Source organism: Dunckerocampus dactyliophorus, chromosome 16 (genome assembly GCF_027744805.1).
Source record: "Dunckerocampus dactyliophorus isolate RoL2022-P2 chromosome 16, RoL_Ddac_1.1, whole genome shotgun sequence".
Classification (NCBI taxonomy): domain Eukaryota; kingdom Metazoa; phylum Chordata; class Actinopteri; order Syngnathiformes; family Syngnathidae; genus Dunckerocampus; species Dunckerocampus dactyliophorus.
The window spans coordinates 13,258,561-13,280,900 of record NC_072834.1 but is presented as its reverse complement, the minus strand read 5'-3'; the positions used below and the strand labels follow the sequence as shown (position 1 = coordinate 13,280,900).

At 40.7% G+C, this 22,340-nt stretch overlaps 1 protein-coding gene across 4 annotated transcripts in view; it reads right to left on the bottom strand.

The window, feature by feature from the left end:
• The window catches only part of larp1 (La ribonucleoprotein 1, translational regulator), a 50,449-nt gene that overhangs the window by 27,449 nt on the left and 660 nt on the right, over positions 1-22,340 (bottom strand). The window contains exon 1 of one of the 4 annotated variants that reach the window (XM_054756164.1): positions 20,191-22,239. The exons of the other annotated variants lie outside the window; for them this stretch is intronic. Within the exon in view, the coding sequence (XP_054612139.1) occupies positions 20,191-20,293 (103 nt within the window). The 5' untranslated portion in view covers positions 20,294-22,239. Of the gene's footprint in view, positions 1-20,190; positions 22,240-22,340 lie in introns of those variants that run through there. 4 annotated transcript variants of the gene reach the window in all.

Below are 22,340 nucleotides of genomic sequence, written 5' to 3'. Positions count from 1 at the left end.
AACATCTGGACTTCTCTATGACTTTTAAAACTATATGAACTTTACTACAAATTTCTCACATGGTTATTTTCAACCAGTATATAAATATCAAACCATTGGACTTGAATATAAATGTTATAACTTTTTTTTTTTTTTTTTTTTACACAGCAGTAAACTTTCACAAAAGATGTTTATTTTTGAAAACCTCGTGTGAGCGTGGAGGGTGGCCAGAGAGGCAAGGTGTTCCGCCTGAAGAACGCCCACCAAGGCTCCTGGGAAAGCGGAAAAGTCTAGCAGGAAAGTGGGCTTCATGCAGCCCCAAAATGGTGTGTGCAGCCCAACTGCAATGGTGAGGTGTACCACCTGGAGCACGTTTAGCGAGGCTCCATGGAAGGTGGAGAAGTGCAGAGAGGGAAGGGGCTCCATGCAGCTAGGAAATGGTGAATGGAGCAGAGCCAAAAATGGCATGCAACGCTCACCCAGCGAGGCTCCTTTGAAGGTAGGGAAGTTTAGTGGGAGAAGGGGCTTCATGCGGCCCAAAATGGTGTGTGAAGCTAATGGCAAGGTGTTCCGCCTGGCACACGCCCAAGGCGGGGAAATAAAGCGAGGGGCAGACCAGGCCGATATTAGGAATTTTGACGTATATCGGTATCTGCCTTTATCTGATGGCCCGATAAAGAAATCAATTTAAAACTGCGTTATTTCGGCTCAGATGCAGCCACGCCTTTCTTTCTCTCCTGTCGGCTGTGACTTCTGTCTCCTGCATTGCTCCACCCACGGCGCCATCTGATTGTGTGGAGAACGTCCTGAGAGCAAACACACATGTCAAGGTAAACGCAGAAAACTCCCTCTAAATTGTAATAAACATCCCAGTGCTCTACATCTCACAACTACTACTAACGTTACAGTGAGCAGCAGAATAATGTAAGAGCGGAGTAAACATTAGCGGCAGCTCTGCTCGCTTGAAGTACCTCTCGACATGTCTGAATTACTTGAAAGAAGGCTGCTGATAATGTCGACAGTCAAACAGTCCGGCAATCTAATGTTATGGTACGCTAACCATGGTTAGTATACTACAACATTAGTTTGTCAGTCTGGATCTAAAGACTCAGCAGACTATGTATTGGAGAGAATACAGTATATGTAATGTGGAGAATAGTGTGTGTTTGAGTGAAAGTCACATAAAAAAAACTTTACAGCTCAGGACTACCACAATAACGTAACGTTAAGAGCAGAGTAGACACAAGTGGCAGCTTTGCTACCTCGTAGTACCTCCTGATACGTCTGTGAATCACTTGAAACAATACTGTTGGTAATAACAATGTGGAAACAGTCCGTGACTGTAGAAACCTGTGTGTGATTGTGAGAGAGCGAGTAAGAAATTCAATTTAGTCTTGTTTTGTTGCAGGGAAGCACGCCAAGATGAAGGCTGGAAAAAAATTCAGGGAGCTTTTATATAAGTTTTTAACTTGACAAGAGTTGCTCCTGAACTTTTTGTTGCGTTTAAACTTATAACAAAGGTAAGTTATATATAAATGTTACTTTATTTACTGTAGAAACAGGGAGCTATTTATTAAACTTTTTATTCAACTTGTAAGAGATGCTTCTGGATGCTCTTCTGGAGCTATTTGTCTATTTGTCTGGTTAAATAAACATCCTTTAGGCAGTTAAGTGTTAGCATTATTCAACATTTTTACACTTTCACTGCAAATGAATATCGGCTATCGCCCTCCTTAACTACTAATAATCGGTATCTGTATCGGTACTGAAAACCCATATTGGTCGATCTCTACTAGGAATGAACAATTAAAAATTTCAACGATCCCTGGAGAATGGGAATGTTAGTCCCAGTTCCAATCAATGATCGAGACTTGATGCCCAACCCTATGCACCACTCCAAACAAGGCAATCACATATTCAGTTTTTTTGCTACATTGCATCCTATATGTTTGTAGTTTTAATTGTATACTTGGAGCGTAAGTCCTCATGTTCATCAGCTTATTGAGGGTTCAAGCATTCCTCACATTCCAGAAGCAAAGTACAACCAAATAAATAAGGTCAAGCCAGTGAAACGTGCTATGACTGCTGTTTCAGTATAAACCGGGGAGGAATAACAGGAAACACATTTCCCTGCCCTGGAGAATGAGTCACAAGCAAAAGTTTTTTTTTTTAATGTTAATATGTTAGTGTTTACTTGTAACATTTGCAGAAAAGCAGAATAGATTAGTCTGGTCTTTGTTTTGGGGAAATTTGGGATGCATTAAGATCCAAATCACAATTGTCAATAAAGTCATTCAGCAATAATTGCCACAGGTTGGCTTAGAGTCTTATAAAAGCGGCAATCAAAAGATTGTAAAGTGACGTTTTTTTAGTAGGAAGAAATGGTCCAAGTTTTAAGAAAACATGATAAAAATCAATTCACACAATGACTAACAGAGTGAAGCATGAGCATTATACAACATTCTTTGTGGTGGATATTAGAGGCCGACCGATTTATCAACCGGCCCGATTATGCCGTATCACAGATTATTCAATATCGGTTTATATGTAACCGATAAAAACATTTTGTTGCTGTGCAGAGTCCTGTGTGTCCCTCTGTGGTGCTCCCTGCCTGAGTACCTGGCCACTGGCCCTCACACTAGCACACCCAGCTCTTGTTGTCTCACTCGGCTGCAGCAGAGGCGATGAGAGGAATGGGGAAACAAACACCATGCATGGTAAGCTGTGACTTTGCAAAACAATATAACACTACACTTTAGCGCCATGCTGTCAGGGTCCGTCAAGGAGAACATTGTAGTTTTTCACGCAGGTTTTAGAGAGCGTATTACAATGTTTTAACATTGTGTGAGTTGCATCTGTGTGAGCTAAACAAAGATAGATGCAACTATTAATCCTCATGTCCACCATTAACTAAGGCTATTTTAGAGCATTTTAAAGTCAAATAAAGATACACTCCTGATCAAAATCTTGAGATCAGTCGAAAAATTGCAAGAATTTCCATTTTGCACATTTGGATCTTAATAAGGGGCTGCACGGTCGTCTAGTGGTTAGCATGTTGGCCACACAGTCACAGTCAAGAGATCGGGAAGACCTGGGTTCGAATCTCCGTTGGGCATTTCTGTATGGAGTTTGCATGTTCTCCCCGTGTATGCATAGGTTTCCTCCTCCCACATTCCAAAAACATGCAATTGGCGACTCTAAATTGTCCATTGGTATGAATGTGAGTGTGAATGGTTGTTTGTCTATATGTGCCCTGCGATTGGCTGGCGACCAGTCCAGGGTGTACCCCGCCTCTCGCCCGAAGTCAGCTGGGATGTAAATCAGGGGAACATGCAGGATGGTCCAAAAAAGTGATGTTATTCTCCCTGAAAAAGTCTTTTGTCAAGCGAGCATTGTGAACTGCAGCGTTGTCCTGTTGAAAAACCCAGCTGTTACCACACAGACGAGGGCCCTCAGTCATGAGGGATGCCCATTGCAACATCTGCACGTAAGCAACCGCCGTTTGACGACCCTGCACCACCTGAAGCTCCAGTGTTCCACTGAATGAAAAAGCACCCCAGATCATGATGGACCCCCCTCCACTGTGCCGGGTAGAAAACATATCAGGTGGGATCTCCTTGACACGCCAGTAACGTTGGAAGCCATCTGGACCGTCAAGGTTAATATTTTTCTCATCAGAGAATAAAACTTTTCCCACCTTTCACTGTCCCAATATTGATGCTCCCTGGCAAAGTCTAAACGAGCTGTTTTGTGGCGTTGGAGACGAGGTCTTGGAATTCGTTTATTAAACCCTTTTCCCGCAGATGCCGTCTGATGGTTATTGTGCTGCAGTCGGCAACAGTAAGGGCTTTAATTTGGGTCGAAGACCGTCCTGTCTTGATGGACAGCCAATCGGATCCTCCGCCTCAGCGCAGCTGTGATTTTTTCGGTCTACCACTTGTTTTTTTTGTTCCATAATGCTCAGGATCTTTCAAACAAATTTAGAATGACTGATTTACTGCGCCCAACTTCAGCAGCAATGGAACGCTGCGAGAGGCCTTGCTTTTGCCGCTTGACAATCCGACCATGTTCAGTGAAGAGAAATCTTCTTAGCTTAGCCATTAGGAGGGCATGACAGTGTGACAGTTTTGCTGGACGATAATTGTCCTACAAATTATTGTTGATAATCGATATTGACATTTTTTTCAGCCCATTATTTTATTAATTATATGACATAATAATGAGAGTATCAAATGCAATAAACTCGAATTACTGAAGAGTATTTCACATTGTAATTGGAATGTCAAGAGATTTTAAATAAAATAAAATTAAATAGAATTAAACAACACAAATTAAACGAAAAGACAAAAAAAGTGATAATAAAATGCAAATTCTCTTTTAGCAAAAACTGCACTTCAATAAAAATTAAAACCAAAAACAACAAAAAATACACCCTGTATCTCTGTCTCTTAACAAAAAAAAACACTCCACTAGAAGCACACACAACAATAAAAACTAATAAAATGGAGTATCAAGTCTCCGTAAAGAAAATTGCACTTGAAAGAATAATGAACATTGGGTATTATTCCTTAACAGGAAGGCTTTAACATGTAGTGAGCGACACTGTCTGCAAGACTGCACCATTTTGTTCTGTTTTATTTATATATTCTTTGCCCAAACGCCTCAGTAAGTGTTGACTTTCGGGGCGAGGGCTCTGCTGCACCTCCAGGGGTAGGTTTTTTTCCCCCCAGTTGGGAAAACTGGACGGAATGGTTGTGTTTGAGGTGCGCATGCAAGTTGCTCGTATTCCTCTTCTTCGTAGTCACTAACGCCACTTTCCAACAAATGCCACATATAAGTTTGGCGGTGTTCATGCACTCAGTATTTCCACACTGGGGCTGTGGCATTTAGCTTAGAAACCATCACTTTTGTGACTTTATTCATATTTGGTGTGTCACATAGGTGTGTGACATCATTTTCACTCAGTGATCCGTTCCTGTCTGGATGCAACTATTTACTAATCCGGCACAGTGTGGACGCAATTTTTTTTCAACCTGCCAAAAAAAATTAAAAAAAAATCTCACGAGCGTTCCATGTGGACAGGGTCTGAGTAGCAGGGGGAGCAGTGATGACACCATTCAATCGGCACTTAGAGATCAGAAGACGAAGGTAGCTTTAAGGTCAGACGGGTCGGGACATCTGACAAACTTGAACCTCTTTCGGCAGAACAGTGCATGATTGCCTGCCTCTGTAGGACTTCAGATACCCACAGGAAAACAAGTGACGAGCAATCAAAACACAAATACGACACTCCATCACTTCAGTACAACCTGTGTTGTATTATTTATCTCCAAGTTACAACAGCAAATTATTTGAATCCTAAAAGCGTCAAGTGACAAGCCACTGCTCCATCGCAAGTACAAAGCCACGGAGCGACACTGCTAGACAAACGTCACGTCAGTACCAAACAGCCACACCAACAGCATTAAATCCTGGCCACACTGGCAACAAATGCACATTCCACGGGTGCCTAACAAACGTGAGCTTTGTCTCACGGAACCCCCGCAGGTCTTGGCTTAGAAGCGCTGGAAGCATCTTTTCATAAACCTCGCACATAAAGTCGTTCGGCTATTATGCACACAACTCACTTGGGTCTTTGCCAGAAGTTCACATAAAAAGCATCATTGGGTTTAAAAAAATATTTGGTAATGAAGTGCTTATTTGTACGTGTTCGCCCTGCTTCAATATCAGTGTCATTTTGTTTTCTCACAAACATCGTGTTCCTGTTTATGTTAAGGCTTGCCATTATACTGAGGTGCAATGCAATGCGCTGTAGTGAGGCAAGAGATCCGGGTTGATTCATGTAAGCAAAGAGCAGTGTTGTGAACATCAACAGGGTTTTTTTGTTTTTTTTAAGAGCAGGTATAATTTAGCAACGTTAGCTTGCCATTTACCTGCAACACACAGCCAGTTTTTTTTCCATCGTGTTTGTTTAGGCTTTTTTGGCTATTCGACAGATGAAAATACAAACTGCATATCAACATAACACGCAAAACACAGAAACTGGATTTTAAAGTATATGCAAACATACTAAGTGCGTATGTGGCCATAGCTTATGCTTGCCCCATGTCTGCTCATCAGAACTTCCTCTAGGTCACCTGGTTGAAACCCAGCAGTAGGTCATTCCCTGGGGGTGGGGGCTCCTGAGCAAGTTTTGTAAAATATTTTAAATTTACACATGCTTGCAAAATTTTCTGGTATGTTAAAGCCTTCAAATAGGCAATGTTGCTGCCGTAATAATAATACTAATACAGTGGTGCCTTGATTGAACGTCCACTCCAGGAGGTCCAACTCAAAACCGACTCAAAACCCAAAACGGACTGTAGCCAAAGCAAATTATCCCATAGAAAATAATGTAAATCCAATTAATCTATTCCAGACACCCAAAAATGTTAACACAAAACACATTTCATAGACAATAATTATAGTTTTACATGCAGACAATTATGCAAACAAATACAAATGATAAATGAATGGACAACTGAACATTTAACATCACTTTTACCTAGTTTTAACCCCCACAAAACCATCAATTAACAAAATAAACACATTCTACTGCAACCAGAATTTGCAGAAGTGTAAAAAAACAAATGTCAAACTAAATCTCAACATTCTAGAACCAATAAACATGTACCTTGCCTTTTAACATAGAAAAAAAACGCCGCCGGCAGTGACGTCGAAGTGACCTGAAGTGCGTCAGAAAGGATGCCTTATAAGGTGTTTGGTGACGTGTGCTATGTTTACCTCCGGATACCGCTGAATGCTTATGTTTTGTTTTTGGAAGCAGAAATGACTGCTATGGGTGTAAAATGAGACAGGCAGAAACACCAAGTGTCACCTTCGATGCGTCGGAAGGTTCTTAGACTCTTATGCAGGAACCGGAGATGTGTATGCATGTATGCCACACCTCTGAAAAGAGGTTTTCTTTAAGCCGTAAAATTCGGTGGTCTTGCACCCTTGTCTCGGTACGGTTCATCGCCTTTCTCTTTTGTGCAGTCCATGTATTTTGTTACGTCGTGTATCTCTCTCTAGGGCAGCTAATCTGGTATAAACAAACGCTCCTGCTCTAAAATGACGCCTGTGGCCCACAATGCATTGTGTGATCACATGCAATTATCACCAGATTTCGTCTTCAGTGGACGGGATTTTGGACGCTAAAGAAGCGGGCAAATGCAAGTCAAGGAAAAATTTTAGCAAAAACTTTGGATGTCAATCAACAAACGTGCTAACCGGGGCAGACAAGTATTTCAAGAGTTACCAATACCAAGGTACAGATACTTTATAGTGAATTAAAATGTGGAAAAAGGCAGAGTGCTCACCCCCTCCCAAGCTTCAATTTTCCAAGTGGTCCTCATGATGTATGTATCTAACTAGATTGTTATCGGTATTGGCCGATATGCAAGGCTGCAATATCTATTGTATTGGAAGTTAAAAAGTTGTTTCCGAACACCCCTACAATAAATGGCAGTACTTTAGAGGCAACTTATAATGTCATCTCATGTTGTGTCCAATGATTGCACTAACATGTGACTTTTCAGCTGAAAGAACCATTCAGCTGCTCTTCTTCAAAAACGATGACATGTGCTGCCTCGCTCCATCATCATCCTCATCTTGCCTTCCTCTCCCTCTGTGCTTTAACTTGCTCAGTCTGTCTTCGCAGGGCAGGACGAGCCAGTTGTGGTCTGCCAGAGGCAACCATTAACATTTGTTAGCCCCAAACCCCCCGTCAATTCAACCATTCTGTCTCCTGCTGTTTCCGTCAATATTCCATTCATCGTCTACTTAGCATTATATTCAACTCCTCTTAATAGCGAGTCAGAGACATTGCCGGCGGCACAGACGTCAGCGAAGGTCCACGTGGGTATCGCTTGTGCCACGTAGCCTTTGCGGGCTTAGATAAACACAGTGGCAGTGTTGGGAAAGCAGTCCAGTCCCCTCCCCAGCCAATACTGTTACAACAGGAGGTACAGTCCAGTTCAGCTCAACACAGTACAGAAACTCACTTGACAACATGATGTAGTAAACATGCACTTGCTGGAAAGTGCATTAGAAGCACAAACAACAACGCTGAGGCCAGTCGTTGTTTAAGCTGTGACAAAATCTTGATGCGTGCCTCCATTTACAGGGACTCAAAATTACATTCTTTTCAACCCCCCAAAAAATAAATCTAACACCACCACCACTGGCTAGCATACAGTATATTACCAATAGTAGTTTTAAATAATAAACTGGACAAAAACATTATACAATTTTCATAATTAGAAGTTACACGGCATAAAAATTGTATGTCACAGCGCTTGCGTACACACGTACGTACACATACACACACGCGTGCGCGAGACAGGGTACACCCTGGACTGGTCACCAGCCAATCGCAGAAGTAGCTAAACTTTGCCAAATCGCTATCATTAGCTGACAACAAACCTAACTAATGTGTGTGCATGTGTTACGCAGGGCATACTTACATACAGGTACTACTCAGAAAATTAGAATATCCTGAAAAAGTTGTAGTATTTCTGCAGTTCAACTTAAAAGGTGAATTTGACATATTACATAAACAAATAATATGCAAATCAATATATTTCAACTTTTTATTTCTTTGGATTTTGCTGATCAGGTCTAGCAGCTTAAAAAAACTCAAATTCATAAACTCTGAAAATTTGAATATTACATAAAGTCAATGTAAAAAAAGGGTTTTAAATACAAAAATGCAAGGCCTCCAAAACTAAACTCTTGCCCCTGTATTTAGTACTTGGTTGAGACCCCTTTTGCCTGAATAACAGCCTTTATCTGGCGTGGCATGGATGCTACCAGTTTGTGGCATATCTCAGGGGTTATGGAAGACCAGCATACTTCAATTGTGGCCTTTAGCTGTTCTTTATTGTTTGGTCTCTTCTCGTACAGTTTTCTCTTGACAATGACCCACAGATTTTCTATGGGGTTCAGGTCAGGTGAGTTTGCAGGCCAATCAAACATGTTAACCCATGGTCGTTGAACCAGGACTTTGTACTTTTAACAGTGTGAGCAGGTGCCAAGTCCTGATGGAAGATGAAGTCTGCATCTCCATAAAGCTGTTCAACTGAAGCCAACATAAAGTGCTCTAAAATGTCCTGGTAGATGGCTACGGTTATGTTTGACTTCATGAAGCACAGAGGACCAACACCAGCAGCTGACATGGATCCCCAAGTCATCACAGACTGGGGAAACCTAACATGCATCTTTTATCGTGCTCTTCTCCAGTCTTCCTCCAGACTCTGTGACCTTTGTTGCCAAATGAGATGCAAAACTTGCTCTCATCAGAAAAGAGGTCTTTTGACCACTGGGCAACAGACCAATCCTTCATTTCTCTTGCCCAGGAAAGGCGCCTCTAGTGCTGATTACTATTGAGGAGAGGTTTGACAACAGGAATTCGACATTTGAAGCCCATGTCCAGCATCTGCCTGCGTGTTGTTTCTCTTGAAGCAACAACTCCAGCATCGGTTCACTCCTTATGACACTCCCCCACACTTTTGAATGGCCCTTTCCTGACAACCCTCTTCAGCCTGTGGTCATCTCTCTGGCTTGTACACCGTTTTCTTCCTTCCACTTGACTGTCTACTCTCAACTCTCAATTCTCATTGACTCTCAAGTCAATGAGAGTTTTCTGCACAACTGTCAGATCAGGAGTCTTCCCCCCCATGTCTGAACTCTTCTGAGCCAACCTAAGACAGACTTTTTCAAGGCTCAGGACCCTTTTGCAGGTGTTTTGGATTACTTGCCTGATCAGAATTTGACTCTTTGAACCTACAGAACTGAAGCTTTTCACAGTATTCTAATTTTCTGAGTTTGTGAGTTTGTGGTTTTAATAAGCTGAAAATCTTAATTAGCAAAGTTACAACAAGGAACTGCTTGAGAAATGTCAATTTGTGTGTCACGGCTCAGTAAAATTTGTTGGTGTAATCTTTTATGTTAAATTGCCAAAATAAAACAACTTTTACTTGATATTCTAATTTTTTGGGTAGTACCTGTACTCAAAGCAGAAAAAAATAAATATTCAAATGTTGGCGCCTTCTAGGCAGCTGGGGACACAATCGCTTTAAGCATACACTGTGTCGTTATCCCAGATGACATCACAGGCTTTCTTGGTGATGGCTTCAGATGAAAAGTGCCCACTGCAGCGTGTCCCCTAGGTTTAGAGCTTTGGAGGGTGGGTAGGTGGCCAACGTCGTGGGCCATGTAGACAGAAACGACGTCATGGAAATAAGACAAATAAAGTAAGGCTATTTAGTTTGATTAATCTAAGCACAAACTATAAAAACATCCAAGTCATTACCAAAAGGCACTGCACAGTTCAACTTGGCTTAAATATGCTCTAAATTGTTCGTAATTATGTTCTACGTTTGTTTTTTTTTTAGAAGGGGAAAATTAAATTATTAAAATTTACATTTTGATCGGAGCTCGTCCGAAGGGGGCGTTTCCCCAAGTGAAGCTAGCTAGTCAACTTGGTTCGGTATATTTTTCATCAAAATAGTAGTCATGCCAAAACGTTGTGTTGCCGCTTGCTGTTCAGTGTCCGAGTTATACTGTAAGTTTGTTTTCTTTTCCAAAAGATGAAGGTTTAAGACTACAATGAACAAAGCTAGGATGCTAGGAAGCTAGCAACAGGACTAAAAGGAGGAGAAAGGGGTCCAACTTGCCACAGAACACAGTAAGTCATGTCTTATTTACATATATATTATATAGAATTGTAAACACTATGCCACCATAGTGACAAGCATTCAAAGCATTATACAAGTCATAAAACGTACTTTCACAGCGATATGTTGACGTTGGGGGGCGGGGTGAGGCGCAGACGAACGAACACAATTAAAAAGGCTCCAAAGAGCCCTTTACTCTCATTAAGAAGGCGATATAAAAGAATAATTAAAGGATCAGCAACTCCAAGCTAATTTACATTTACCATTTTGTGTTTGAAGCTGACCAATCTTCATCTCCATGCCTGTGTCACCTCAGCATCAGACATATAGTCCCATCGTCAGTGGATCCAATAAATACGGCTTAATTCCATGTTCTGACAAGTTCTCCATTTAATCTCCAGATGTTTCTTCCTCCTCAAAAACTAATGACATCCCTCAAATCTTTGTTATAACCACTGAAAAACATCTATTTCGTCCATTCTCTCATGTTTTAATCTGCCTAAGGTGAGCGCTCTCCTTCACTGACGTCACTTGGCAAACGCCCCCTTCTGATGAGGTCCTGTCAAAATGGCTGCTCTGCATTTACAAAAATGTCAATTTTTATAATTTAATGTTCGCTTTCAAAAAAACTAACAACGTACACCATAATTACAAAAGATATAGAACATCCATGATTTAACAAACACACACACACACACACACACAAAAAGCCACAAGTATGCTTTTTGACTGTTAGTGACACAGACAGTTGCAAAATAATAGACCAGTGAGCAGCCATCGCTGCTTATTTAGCCCTGGAATGAAACCCCATCCTATTATTCTAAGATTCGTAGAATATATCTAGTCAAAAAAAATATGGATTTACTTACTGAAACTGACAGACCGACTGCAAGATAGGCTAGAAAGATGAGTGACAACAATCCATGTTTTTTGCTAGCAATTCAGGTCTAGGACAACTAGCGGGTGACACCAGCAATCAGGTGCAAAGAAATCCATGAACGCAGACAAAGAAAGTGACATAGTCACAACAATATTAACAATCACTAATATTGTGTTATGAGGAGTATGATGTGTTTTCCTGGCAGTGATAGCCCCAATAGATATCACATTAGCCGCCTAGGTAGCGCGTCAGGGATTAGCACTGCATTAGCCGCCATGAGCGCTAGGCTGGCTACTACGGAGCATATTAGGAGAAGAAATGTGAATTGACTTAAGGCCACTGTCACTGCGCAATCCGTCCCGGAAACAAAATCACTTCTATGCCTGTACAGAACCAGTCTATATCCGGTCTGCCAATTCTTCAGCAGTCACATGTTAGGCATGTGCAAGCTACACCATCCGTCAATCTATTTTAGGGCAGCAATAAACGTCACAACCCCCACACACACCAAAATACAACATAATCAACCTTTCTTTCTTATATCCATGGTGCAAGTGGATAATTTATAAGCCCTCTTTTCCTGGTTTCATATAAGGTTTTTTCGCCACTGAAAAAATACAAACAAAAGCATTCGCTAGGAAGATATATGTTTGGATGGATGATATTTCTCCATTTAAACAATAAAGAAAAACAAAAACTCTAGCTGAATCCTCTACATTAATCCATCATTGCACTCTGCTTTTGGTTGTTCACATTCAAATATAGCTGCATTTTATGTGTTTTATTCTGTTTATTTGCGTTTGTTTTACATAACTGGATAAGACGTTGACATCTGTGTTATGTGCATTGTGTAACTTTTTACATAGCTCCATCTAGGTGGAAGTCATAAGATGACAGAAACATCCACATGCTAACGAACTCTTAATAATAATCATTAATAAAACAACCCCCTAATATAGTACATATATGAAGTATGGTTATTGACCATTTATGTTCATACACTTAAAAAAAAAAAAAATAACTACCACAGCACGTGACGTCGCAGAAGCGCTGTCTTAAAAATGTCCTAAAAGGAGGAAGTGACGTAGATCTCGTGCATGCGTAGAACCGATTGCATTTCCGAAACAGGTTGCGCAGCGACAGCAACTTTGGCACGCTCTTCCACGGTCGAACGTCTTGTGTTTTTTTTTTTTTTTTTTTACATTTTATTTCCATCTGCACTGCTGAAGCATTTGTCCCACAAAGTTTGCCAATAATCTGACGAGGCGAATGGTGTCAAAAAAATGTGAACAAGACAGGCATTATCAGAGAACTGGAGCATAACAATAGGGAATGCATTGTAGTGCATGGGAACTTCCAGGCGGGAGGGTTCGGTTTAGACGTCACCTGCTTCGACTCCTCCAGACCCAGAAGTGACAAAAAATTTTTTTAAAAATGGTTAAATAATTCAATATTCAACACATCCAACATAGGAAATACGCCTTTGAATGTGGAAATGACAAGATTAACATGTGTTCTGGTGTTATAAACACTTTCAACATTGATATAAGGAAGGAGATGCCTGTGTTTGTAGCTCTGCACTGCTGTTGATGCTGTTTGTGGAGCATCACACTCGTACTCTATTTATTGACAATGACTCACTAATCCAATCAGCTCACAGGTCACTCAAAACAACAACAACCCCCCCAGCGCAACGCTTTGCAAAGTTTTTACTGCACAAGCAAAAACCTGTTGCGAGACCCTTTAGGTCTTGGGCCCTGGAGGCTGGACGACATCGATACAGCAACCGACTGGACACGTTGTCAGTGTGAACGGTCCACACCCTGTCAAGCCCTATCAGAGAGTGCAGACACGGCCCGGGGCAGATAAAGCGGTTTGAGCTGGATCACTTAAAAGACAAGAGCTCATCTCAAACAGCTGATGGTGGGTGTGCCGGGTGTGCATACTGAGGTGGAGTCCAGTTACATTTTAAGGTGCAATGAAAGTGTTTGGACGCACCGTGCAGACAATATTAATACCACATTGACCCAAATACAGACATGACCCAAGAATTCATATTTACAAAATGAACTTTTTTTTTTTATAATGTTGAAAATTATTATTATTAGTTCAAAGTTGTGGATGTGATCCAGACCACAAATTACATTTTTGCAGTGTTCTTAGCGTTCACGCTGGTATTTTAGTCATCACATTTAGTCATCCAATAAATAATTTTGTGTTAGTTCAAAGCACAACAAAACAAAACCCCATCATTTGTGGAAAAGGAAACTAATAAGATTAAGTTTACACACACGGCCCTGACACCATCCACACAAATAAAGGCCGTGGTAAAATGTTGCTAGTGATGACATACTGTACGTCACATATGCAACAAAGAAATGTCTTATTTTTTGATCAATTGTCCTAAGAAAAGTGAGAAACGGAGCACTGACAACATTATCGCCGAGTCTTGTAAACTTGAACCCTGTAGAATTCTTTTATTGACAACTTGATGTTTTTTTAAATATTAATCAAACAATATTCTCATGATAAAATTATGAAATATTCAGGCGCTGCGTTGTGTTTTTCATGTATCTGGTAGTGCACTGGTGCGTAATGGTGTTAATGATAAATGCCAAATGATATCCGTCAGTGTACTGTACTGTACTGTAAATAGCAACACTTTACAAAAATTTTTAAGTCAAAAACAGCATGACGGCATGATGTTTTCATGAAATGATGGCTAAATTTTTTACATATGCAACAAATAACTGTCTTATTTGACAAATTCTCCACAGAAAAGTGAGAACTGGAGCACTGACAACTTATCTCTCTGAGTGTTGTAAACTTAAACCCTATACAATTATTTAATTGACAACTTGATGTTTGTTTTAATATTAATCAAACACAATATTGTCATGATAAAAAAAATGATGAAATATTCAAGTGCTGTGTTGTTTTTCATCTATCTTTTAGTCCTGATAGTACACTGGTGTGTAATGGTGTTAATGATAAATGACAAATGATATCCGTCAGTGTACTGTAAATAGTAACACTTTCCACAAATATTTTGAAGTCAATAACGACATCACAGCATGATGTTTTCATGCAATGGTGGCTAAATATTTGGCTTTCATTGCATCAACATCTGATTGCACTTCACCACATAAAATGTGCGTCGCCTTTTTGCCATGTCTCCAAAAAGTGGGTACCGGTGGTGCGTACAATCTCACACCAGGTTGTGTTTTTATAGATCGCATACTTTGCGAGGAAAACAGCATACGCAACTTTTTTCGGCCGCGTTTTGTGCGTACGCAAGCTGTATAGATGAGTCCCCTGATCAGTTAAAAGATGTGAGCTAGTTGTCTTGAAAGCGTTAAACACAACGGTCAAGTCATCTATGCATGTGTATGACAACACAAAAGTGGTCCCTATGCGGGCCAATCTCTAATTTCCACACACCCCGATTAGCTAACCGACCAGCTGACCTTACATCCACAGTCACTTGGCTGAGTCAGGCCTCGGCAACACTTTCATGACACGTCGGGGGGAAAAAAAGATGACCACCGACAACCCTGGGGTTTTTTGATCAAAAGAGTGGGGTGAAGGGTCTCTTCACAGTTGCAACAAGGAGGAAAAGACTCTCGACAAAGGACCAGCGGGTCGAGAGGAGCAATTCAGCTGTCCATGTTAATTTGTGAGTCTTTTGCCTCTGCATGAACCTTTCCAGGACCTTTCCTATTTATCGTGGTATGTTGAAACACGCTCCTGCATTTCCACCAGAAATTACCTGGGCAGCTTAATTGTACTTCTCTTAAAATTGTTAAAATCACGTCTCGTCCTCGTGGACCCAATGACGTGCATCGTCTCGTCTTGTGAGTTGAGTGTCGCCCACTAGACACTTGGAGAGAACACCTTAACCCTTCATTGACATTTTCTGTAAAACTCAAGGCACTTTATTTTTAAATCACCTTGTTTTGTTTAGCTTATTGCTGTCTATTTCATTTACTTACAATTCAGTAAAAATAAACTGACCTAACATTGTCTATTTACATGGCATCAGTGTAGAAACATACCACTCCCCCATACGTCATCAGCCGGCTAGCCAGCACAGTTTTTGCCAGCAGCCCAGGCCTTCGCATTGTTTGTTGCACTATCAACCGATTGCTTCTCTCACGATACTCAAGTCATGTCTCCACAATCGATTGATCTAAAGATTTATGGCTGATTATTATCGATACAGGACTCTTTTACTGGCAAAACGAAATCGTTCGCTCCTCAAACCGGAAAACCGGTCGCACCGGCTTATCGTTCACATCCCTAGTATTTCTAATTGCCCAAGGTGGCACCTGCCATCAATTACTTGCGACACGTCTTTATTACACATATATTGCAGTCCGGACATTACGGCACATTGAAGCACTTAGCCTCACAGTCAGTGTCATCACTGGTTATCAAGACTATTTTCTTCTTTTTATGCTTTACTGTTAAAAAAAATTAAAATAAAATAAAAACAAACAAGGTGCTGCATCAGTGACTAAAATCACTTTCGCATTACACCTTTTCCATTAAAGTTAAGACTTTTACCATTTTCACATCTCAATATATCAGCAGTGGTTAACTTATCTTTACACTTGCATGACAGTTGACAATGCATGAGGAAACCATTCAAGGAGATCATGTCACATGTATGAAAAGTAGACATTGACATAATTTGACAATTTGGACACGCCTAGCAACAGTAAAGTGTTGATCATGCTGCTTGCTACCTTAACATCATTCCATTCATTCACATTTTGTCAGTGGAATGACGACACTGGATTTCACTGACAACGGAAGGAACGTTAGCAGTGTCTTAACTGTATGGAAGCAGTTAAAAGGCATCAACAAAACACTACAGCAGTGAGTTATTAGTTGCAACTATGCTGGCTGCTTTGGCATTTCAACATCATGTGAACTGTGACATTCCCGGGGAAATGTTTGGCATCGCAGAGACGACAGATGAAAACGAAATTCCTCTCAGCATGACGACACACTGCGGTCTGCCGGTTCAGGCCTCATGTGGGACTGCAACTGACTTTAGAAAAAGTTTGCTCATCTCCTTGTGAAAGAATTTGGCCAGGGGTGCTTCATCTCGTGGAACATTTTTTTATTGAATTACAACCTATTTATTTTGGGTTTATGTCACAAGTAGTGTAAAGTGCTCACAAGACAAGTGGGTTGTTTTTTTTTTTTACGGCCCCTCAACTGTGAGTCGTATTTTCACCACAAGCAACTTTGTTTTGACTCATTTCTCGTAATGTTTTACATTTTACACACCAAAATAAGAATGCATTTATAATAATGCGACAGTCATCCTAAAACAAACCGCCTGGGATGTCGAAATATACTTCCAATCTTTAGACTGCTCTTATCAACGACTGGATTTCTTCCAAGGACACACAGAGTACACACTAATGATAAAGTCAACCTTTCGCAAAAAACTACACTCCCAAACTTGCATTGGCCTTTTTAGTAGCTTAAAAAAGTGCAAGTTTAGTGTCTTCTTTAGCTCTCCATCACTCTCCACACCATCAACAACAGACTTCCATGTTATCCACCAATCACACTCACGGCAAGTGTACATTCGCAAACACTGGAATTTTGAACATCAAAATTACAACACAAGCAGGTTGTTACATTATAATGGGACTGTCTTTGAATGTAGCTTGTTATTGCCTGGTCTGCCAGAGAAGAAGAATAAAGCAGGAGGTGTTGTCAACTTAGTAACAAATGAAGCAACTTTTATGGTCTTATTTTTCTTATTTCAACAAGCAGCGGGTTCTGCTGGGCACCAAAACTTTTAGAACTGACAATTTAGAACTGGCAAGTGCCGGGACTGATACAAATGAGGATGATTAATAAACATTGACTGTCCCTCAGGAGGTAGCACGGTGGAATAGTGTTTAGCTCTCTCTCCTCTGTGCTTGTATGGGTTTTCTTCCAACACTCTCGCTGCATCCCAAAAAAAGGCATTTTCGACTAATTGAAGACTCTAAATTAGGCCGGTCATGATAACAAATTTTGCTGGACGATAATTGACAAATTACTGTCAATCAGCATTATTATCGACAGCATTTTTTTTTAGAACATTTTAAAATTAATTATATGGCATAATACATCGTATCAAAAGCAATAAACTTAAATTTCTCAAACGTATTTAACATTGTAACTGCAATGAAAAGAGGTTTTAAATACACTAAGTCCCCTACTAACAAACATCTGACGTGCGAACATTCGGAGATACGAACACAAGCCGATTGGTCTATATTTTCATGTGTTTTGCCTTATATGTCCATATTTATACTGCTACATGCTTGAACGGCAAACCCATATTTATACTGGTACATGCTTGACCAGCAGAGGGCACTGTGACACTGCTAATGGGACCAACAGATATAGGAAGACGAGGAAGAGGAGAGAGGAAGGCTAAGAGTTTTATGATGCAACCCGGACAGAGCGTGTGATTCAAGTTTATGAAGAGTTAATAGGCCTGCTTAATTCTACACCACCCACAGAACACTACCTCTTTTAGAAGAGTCTAACGACGACGATTTGTCCTTTTTTTTTTCAATAACTCCTCCTCCTCCTCCTCCACGACGACTTATGCTCGACCACTCTTCAAAGGTAGATAACATTTATCATTACGTATTATATCATTTTTATTATTGTTTTTTTTTCATTAATTATCCTCGTTTAATATTACGACTGCATCCAAACTCATATTTACATACATACACATATACTGTATATGTATACACGTACATGTAGTACCTATATCATTGTTAATATTCATTTTTTTTTCGACTTAAGAACAATTTGACTAAAGAACGGTCGTCTGGAACCAATTGTGTACGTTAGTTGGGGACTTAGTGTAAAAATTAAACAACAAAAAAAAGACAAAAAAAACAAATGAAAATAAAATGGACTTTTAGCAAAAAATACACTGAAATAAAAATCACACTCATAACCAAAACCAATAAAAAAAGACCGTCTGTTAAGTAAAAAAAACAAAAACAAAAACACTCCAGTGAAAAGCAACACAACAATAAGAACAATACATAAAATGGATACATAAAATGGCGTATCTAGTCTCTGTAAAGAAAACTGCACTTAATGAACATTGGGTATTATACCTTAACAAAAAGGCTTAACATGTAGCAAACATTTACTGTTTACATTTACTTTGCCCAACAAACACCTCAGTAAGCGTCGACTGTTGGGACGAAGGTCACTACTTTCCAATCAGTTCGTCGATGTTCGAGCGCTCATCCTGTTTAAAAGTGAAATATTCCCACACTGGGGCTGTGGCATTTGACTTAGAAACCATCGCTTTTGTGCCTTCATTCAAATTCAAGTTAGCTCACGACACTAACTTGTGCCAACACTAGACTGGCGGACTTCTCTGCATCAACTCACTACCAGGCCCGCCTCCATCTACTAGGACAAAGAGGCTGAATGACTGAGAAGAGGGTTCACTCTCTCCGTTCATTCCAATAGAGAACCAAGAGAACCAACGTGCCCAGAAAGATGCTGAGTGAACCCTCTTGTCATCCGGCCTGTGTAGTAAAGAGAGGAGAGAGAGGAAAACAAACACGCATGCACATGTCAATTTATCGAGGCAGGCAAAATTTGTGACTGTTTTTATTTATTGTTCGAGTAAGTCGATTTATTTATTATCATGACAGGCCTACTCAAAAGGCCCTGTCCACGGCTGAGATTTTTTTTTTGGCGGGTTGAAAAAAGTCTCGTCCATACTGTGCTGGATTAGTAAGTAGTTGCACGGCACACCTATATGTGGCGCTTTGAACAAACACCCGGGCGGAACCACGTAATACACCAAATCATAGAAGAAGAAAGACAAGTCCATCGCCTTCCGCTTTTCAAGGCTCTTTTAGACTTATGAGAAGTAGAATTACTTCTGTGAGTCATTATGGAATATAATGACGCCAAACTTTGAGGAGAATGTCGACCTGTTATGTCTGTCGAAATATTCAGATATTATGTTGGCTTATCGTCACAGCTCACTTCTGGTCATGTGACGGCGACGAGGTGGCGGTGGGTCGGTGACATCATTATTCTCGTATTGCTTGTCTACAAGGCAACAACAAGCCGGCCTTTTTTAAGATTTTCCCACTCTGGAAGCCGTTTTCAAAAAATACCGTTTCAGGTCACCCAGAACGCTGTTCCCATGTGGATGAGAGGCTGAAACGATAAAATACTTTGCTGTTACTTTGCTGACCTGAAAACGTTTCCGTGGATGGACCCTGAACAGTCCATAGCAGTGGTTCCCAAACGTTTTACAGTCGTGTACCCCCTCAGACATTTCACCTGAAGCCATGTACCTCCTACTCCTGCACACTTAAAAAGCTAATGTTTTTATCTTAATTAACTTGAAATATTGAACACGATTGGTTAATTCATTCTACAGCAATTCTGTGTCAGAAATGTGTATTTTGTATGGTCACATTTTGATTAAGTTTCACATGAGCACTGACAGATAAGTAATCATCCTACATATGCTTTATTCAAGTCTGATGTTGGCATCCTTCCATTTGAATGGGTTGAATTTGAGCTTCACTTTTTTTGTCCACTCACCGTGGCTATGGTTCAAGTCTGCATATTCGTGATGAGTCCGAGAACATCGATGCATCGGTCCAAGTGTCGAGCTCAAAGAGCAAAATCCCATGTCGGTGCGCATATCCCTTTCAGAAAGCCACGTGACTGATACAGTTGCTGTTTCGCCTGTCCGAGGCGTGTGTTTATAAGAAAGCGAGTCTGACTTCTGTCATCGGGGTGCAACGTCTCGGCAATAAGAACAAATCTTTTGAAGCACAATTCTTCCATTGAATCCAGTGTGACATGGAGACTGAAATAAAAAAAAAAATATTTCGGCAAATAAGCCATTTGGTTTTATTTCCTTATTTCAGCCCGTTCCTCTGGAACAGTTCATCTCCTCTTGAGCTGACAATTCATCTGCATTTGAGTGACTTAGTTGAAAATATTTGTTTCATTTTCTGCAGGTTTAATGTCCTGTTTGTTTTACTGAATTGTCCTACTGAAGAAAAGCACCTCATCAATACAAATGTATCCAGCATATAAACATTTTGCTACTGCCTCAGAAGTAGTTTATATTAAATAAATATTACACTTGAATTCAATTCAGTGTTGATTTCCTTTTGGATTTACTTTCACTTTACTTTCTACATTATGACACACATTCACTTACATTATTTATTGACTGTATATTTTAAAGATATAAAAGCTATTTTAAACTTCGCTAAAGATATAAAATAATGCAATCATTTCAATATAATTTTATACAGTAGGTCATTGAATCAGTAAGTCTCTTGACTGGGGGTGAACTGGGACAAAAATGTTAACGTTAGATCAATTCAGTGCGATTTATATTTAAAAGTGTACAAGCTGCTGCCATAAAGCAGCTATGTAATTTAAATACTTGCAGTAAAATAGGGAGCAAATGGCTGAGAGACACGTAGTCTTTACACTGTGACCACCAGTCTACATACCCATAGTTTATTTAAAAAAAACTAAATAAACTGTAATGAGCAAAGATTCTTGCGTTGTTTATAATGACAGCACACTGTCTGTTGTATTTCCCCATCATCTAATTTCGCTAATGCAGAAACCACGATGACTTGACACACCGGCTACCTAGCTTCCACTGCTAACGTTACCCTTAGCAGCGACGACCGAGCACAAAACAAAGGCGACATGACAACCGGCTAGGCAAACAACAGAAACAACCGGTGGCACAACACAGTAATGACCCGGGCGTGTTTTTGTCCAGTTGAGCTCGCCGGCTACCTTTGCATGCTAGCATGCCATGCCTTTCTTTCGGGCAACACGTGGAGTGAACACGTGACGTCTCAAACAATCCTGCTCGTTTTTAAGGGGATTTAACTAGAATGTTAGATGATATGGCGTCTCTCAGTAACGTTAACGCTTCTGGAACCAACAGGTGTTGACAGATTATCGACAAGGTGCCTGCAAAGGGTTAGCAACAGTGAGGCTAAAGCTAGCATGTGGAACTGGAAAGGGCCGGGCGACGCACTAGGCCGAAAAGGCGTTTGCTATTGTTAGCATGTTAACTTGCTATCCGGCTAAAGCGGCCAGCCTTCCAGTCGTGGGTTTTGCAGTTTAGGTCTGAGAGGCGACGCGATGGGTGGGTGTCTCCGCTCCCGTCTGTCTTGGCCGTCTGATCGAAGCTTTTTAAAATGCAAAACAGTGTCAAACACACTTTTTGTAAGCAGCAAATGAGGAGAAGGAGGAGTGTGTCCGCTCAGGTTTAAAGGTCTGTTTGCAGAATGGTTTGTCATGATAAACCCTAAAGCTGGGGGACATTGTAAGTCTCCTGACGTCTGCAGCCCTTGATCGTTTCACGACTTTAATGTGAATACATGACCACATGCACGCCACACTACTTCACCTAATGTAGTATTAAATGTCATTTATCTGCAAAAGTTGCATTTAATGCTTGCGACTTTCCAAACAGGGTGTGATCCCGTCTTGTGCAACGAGACACCCATGTCTGTACTTTAGCCACCCTAGATTCCTGGAATAGCCTTAAACGGGGTTCCAAATATATCCAGCATGCAGGCTGTGGGGGGCAACAATCCAGACTGGGGTTGACATTTTGAACGCTACCTGGCCCACCTGACAGCTGCTGGGTGGACGCACCCGCGGACACAAGAATGACGTGCAACAAACATGAGAGAAGGGAATGG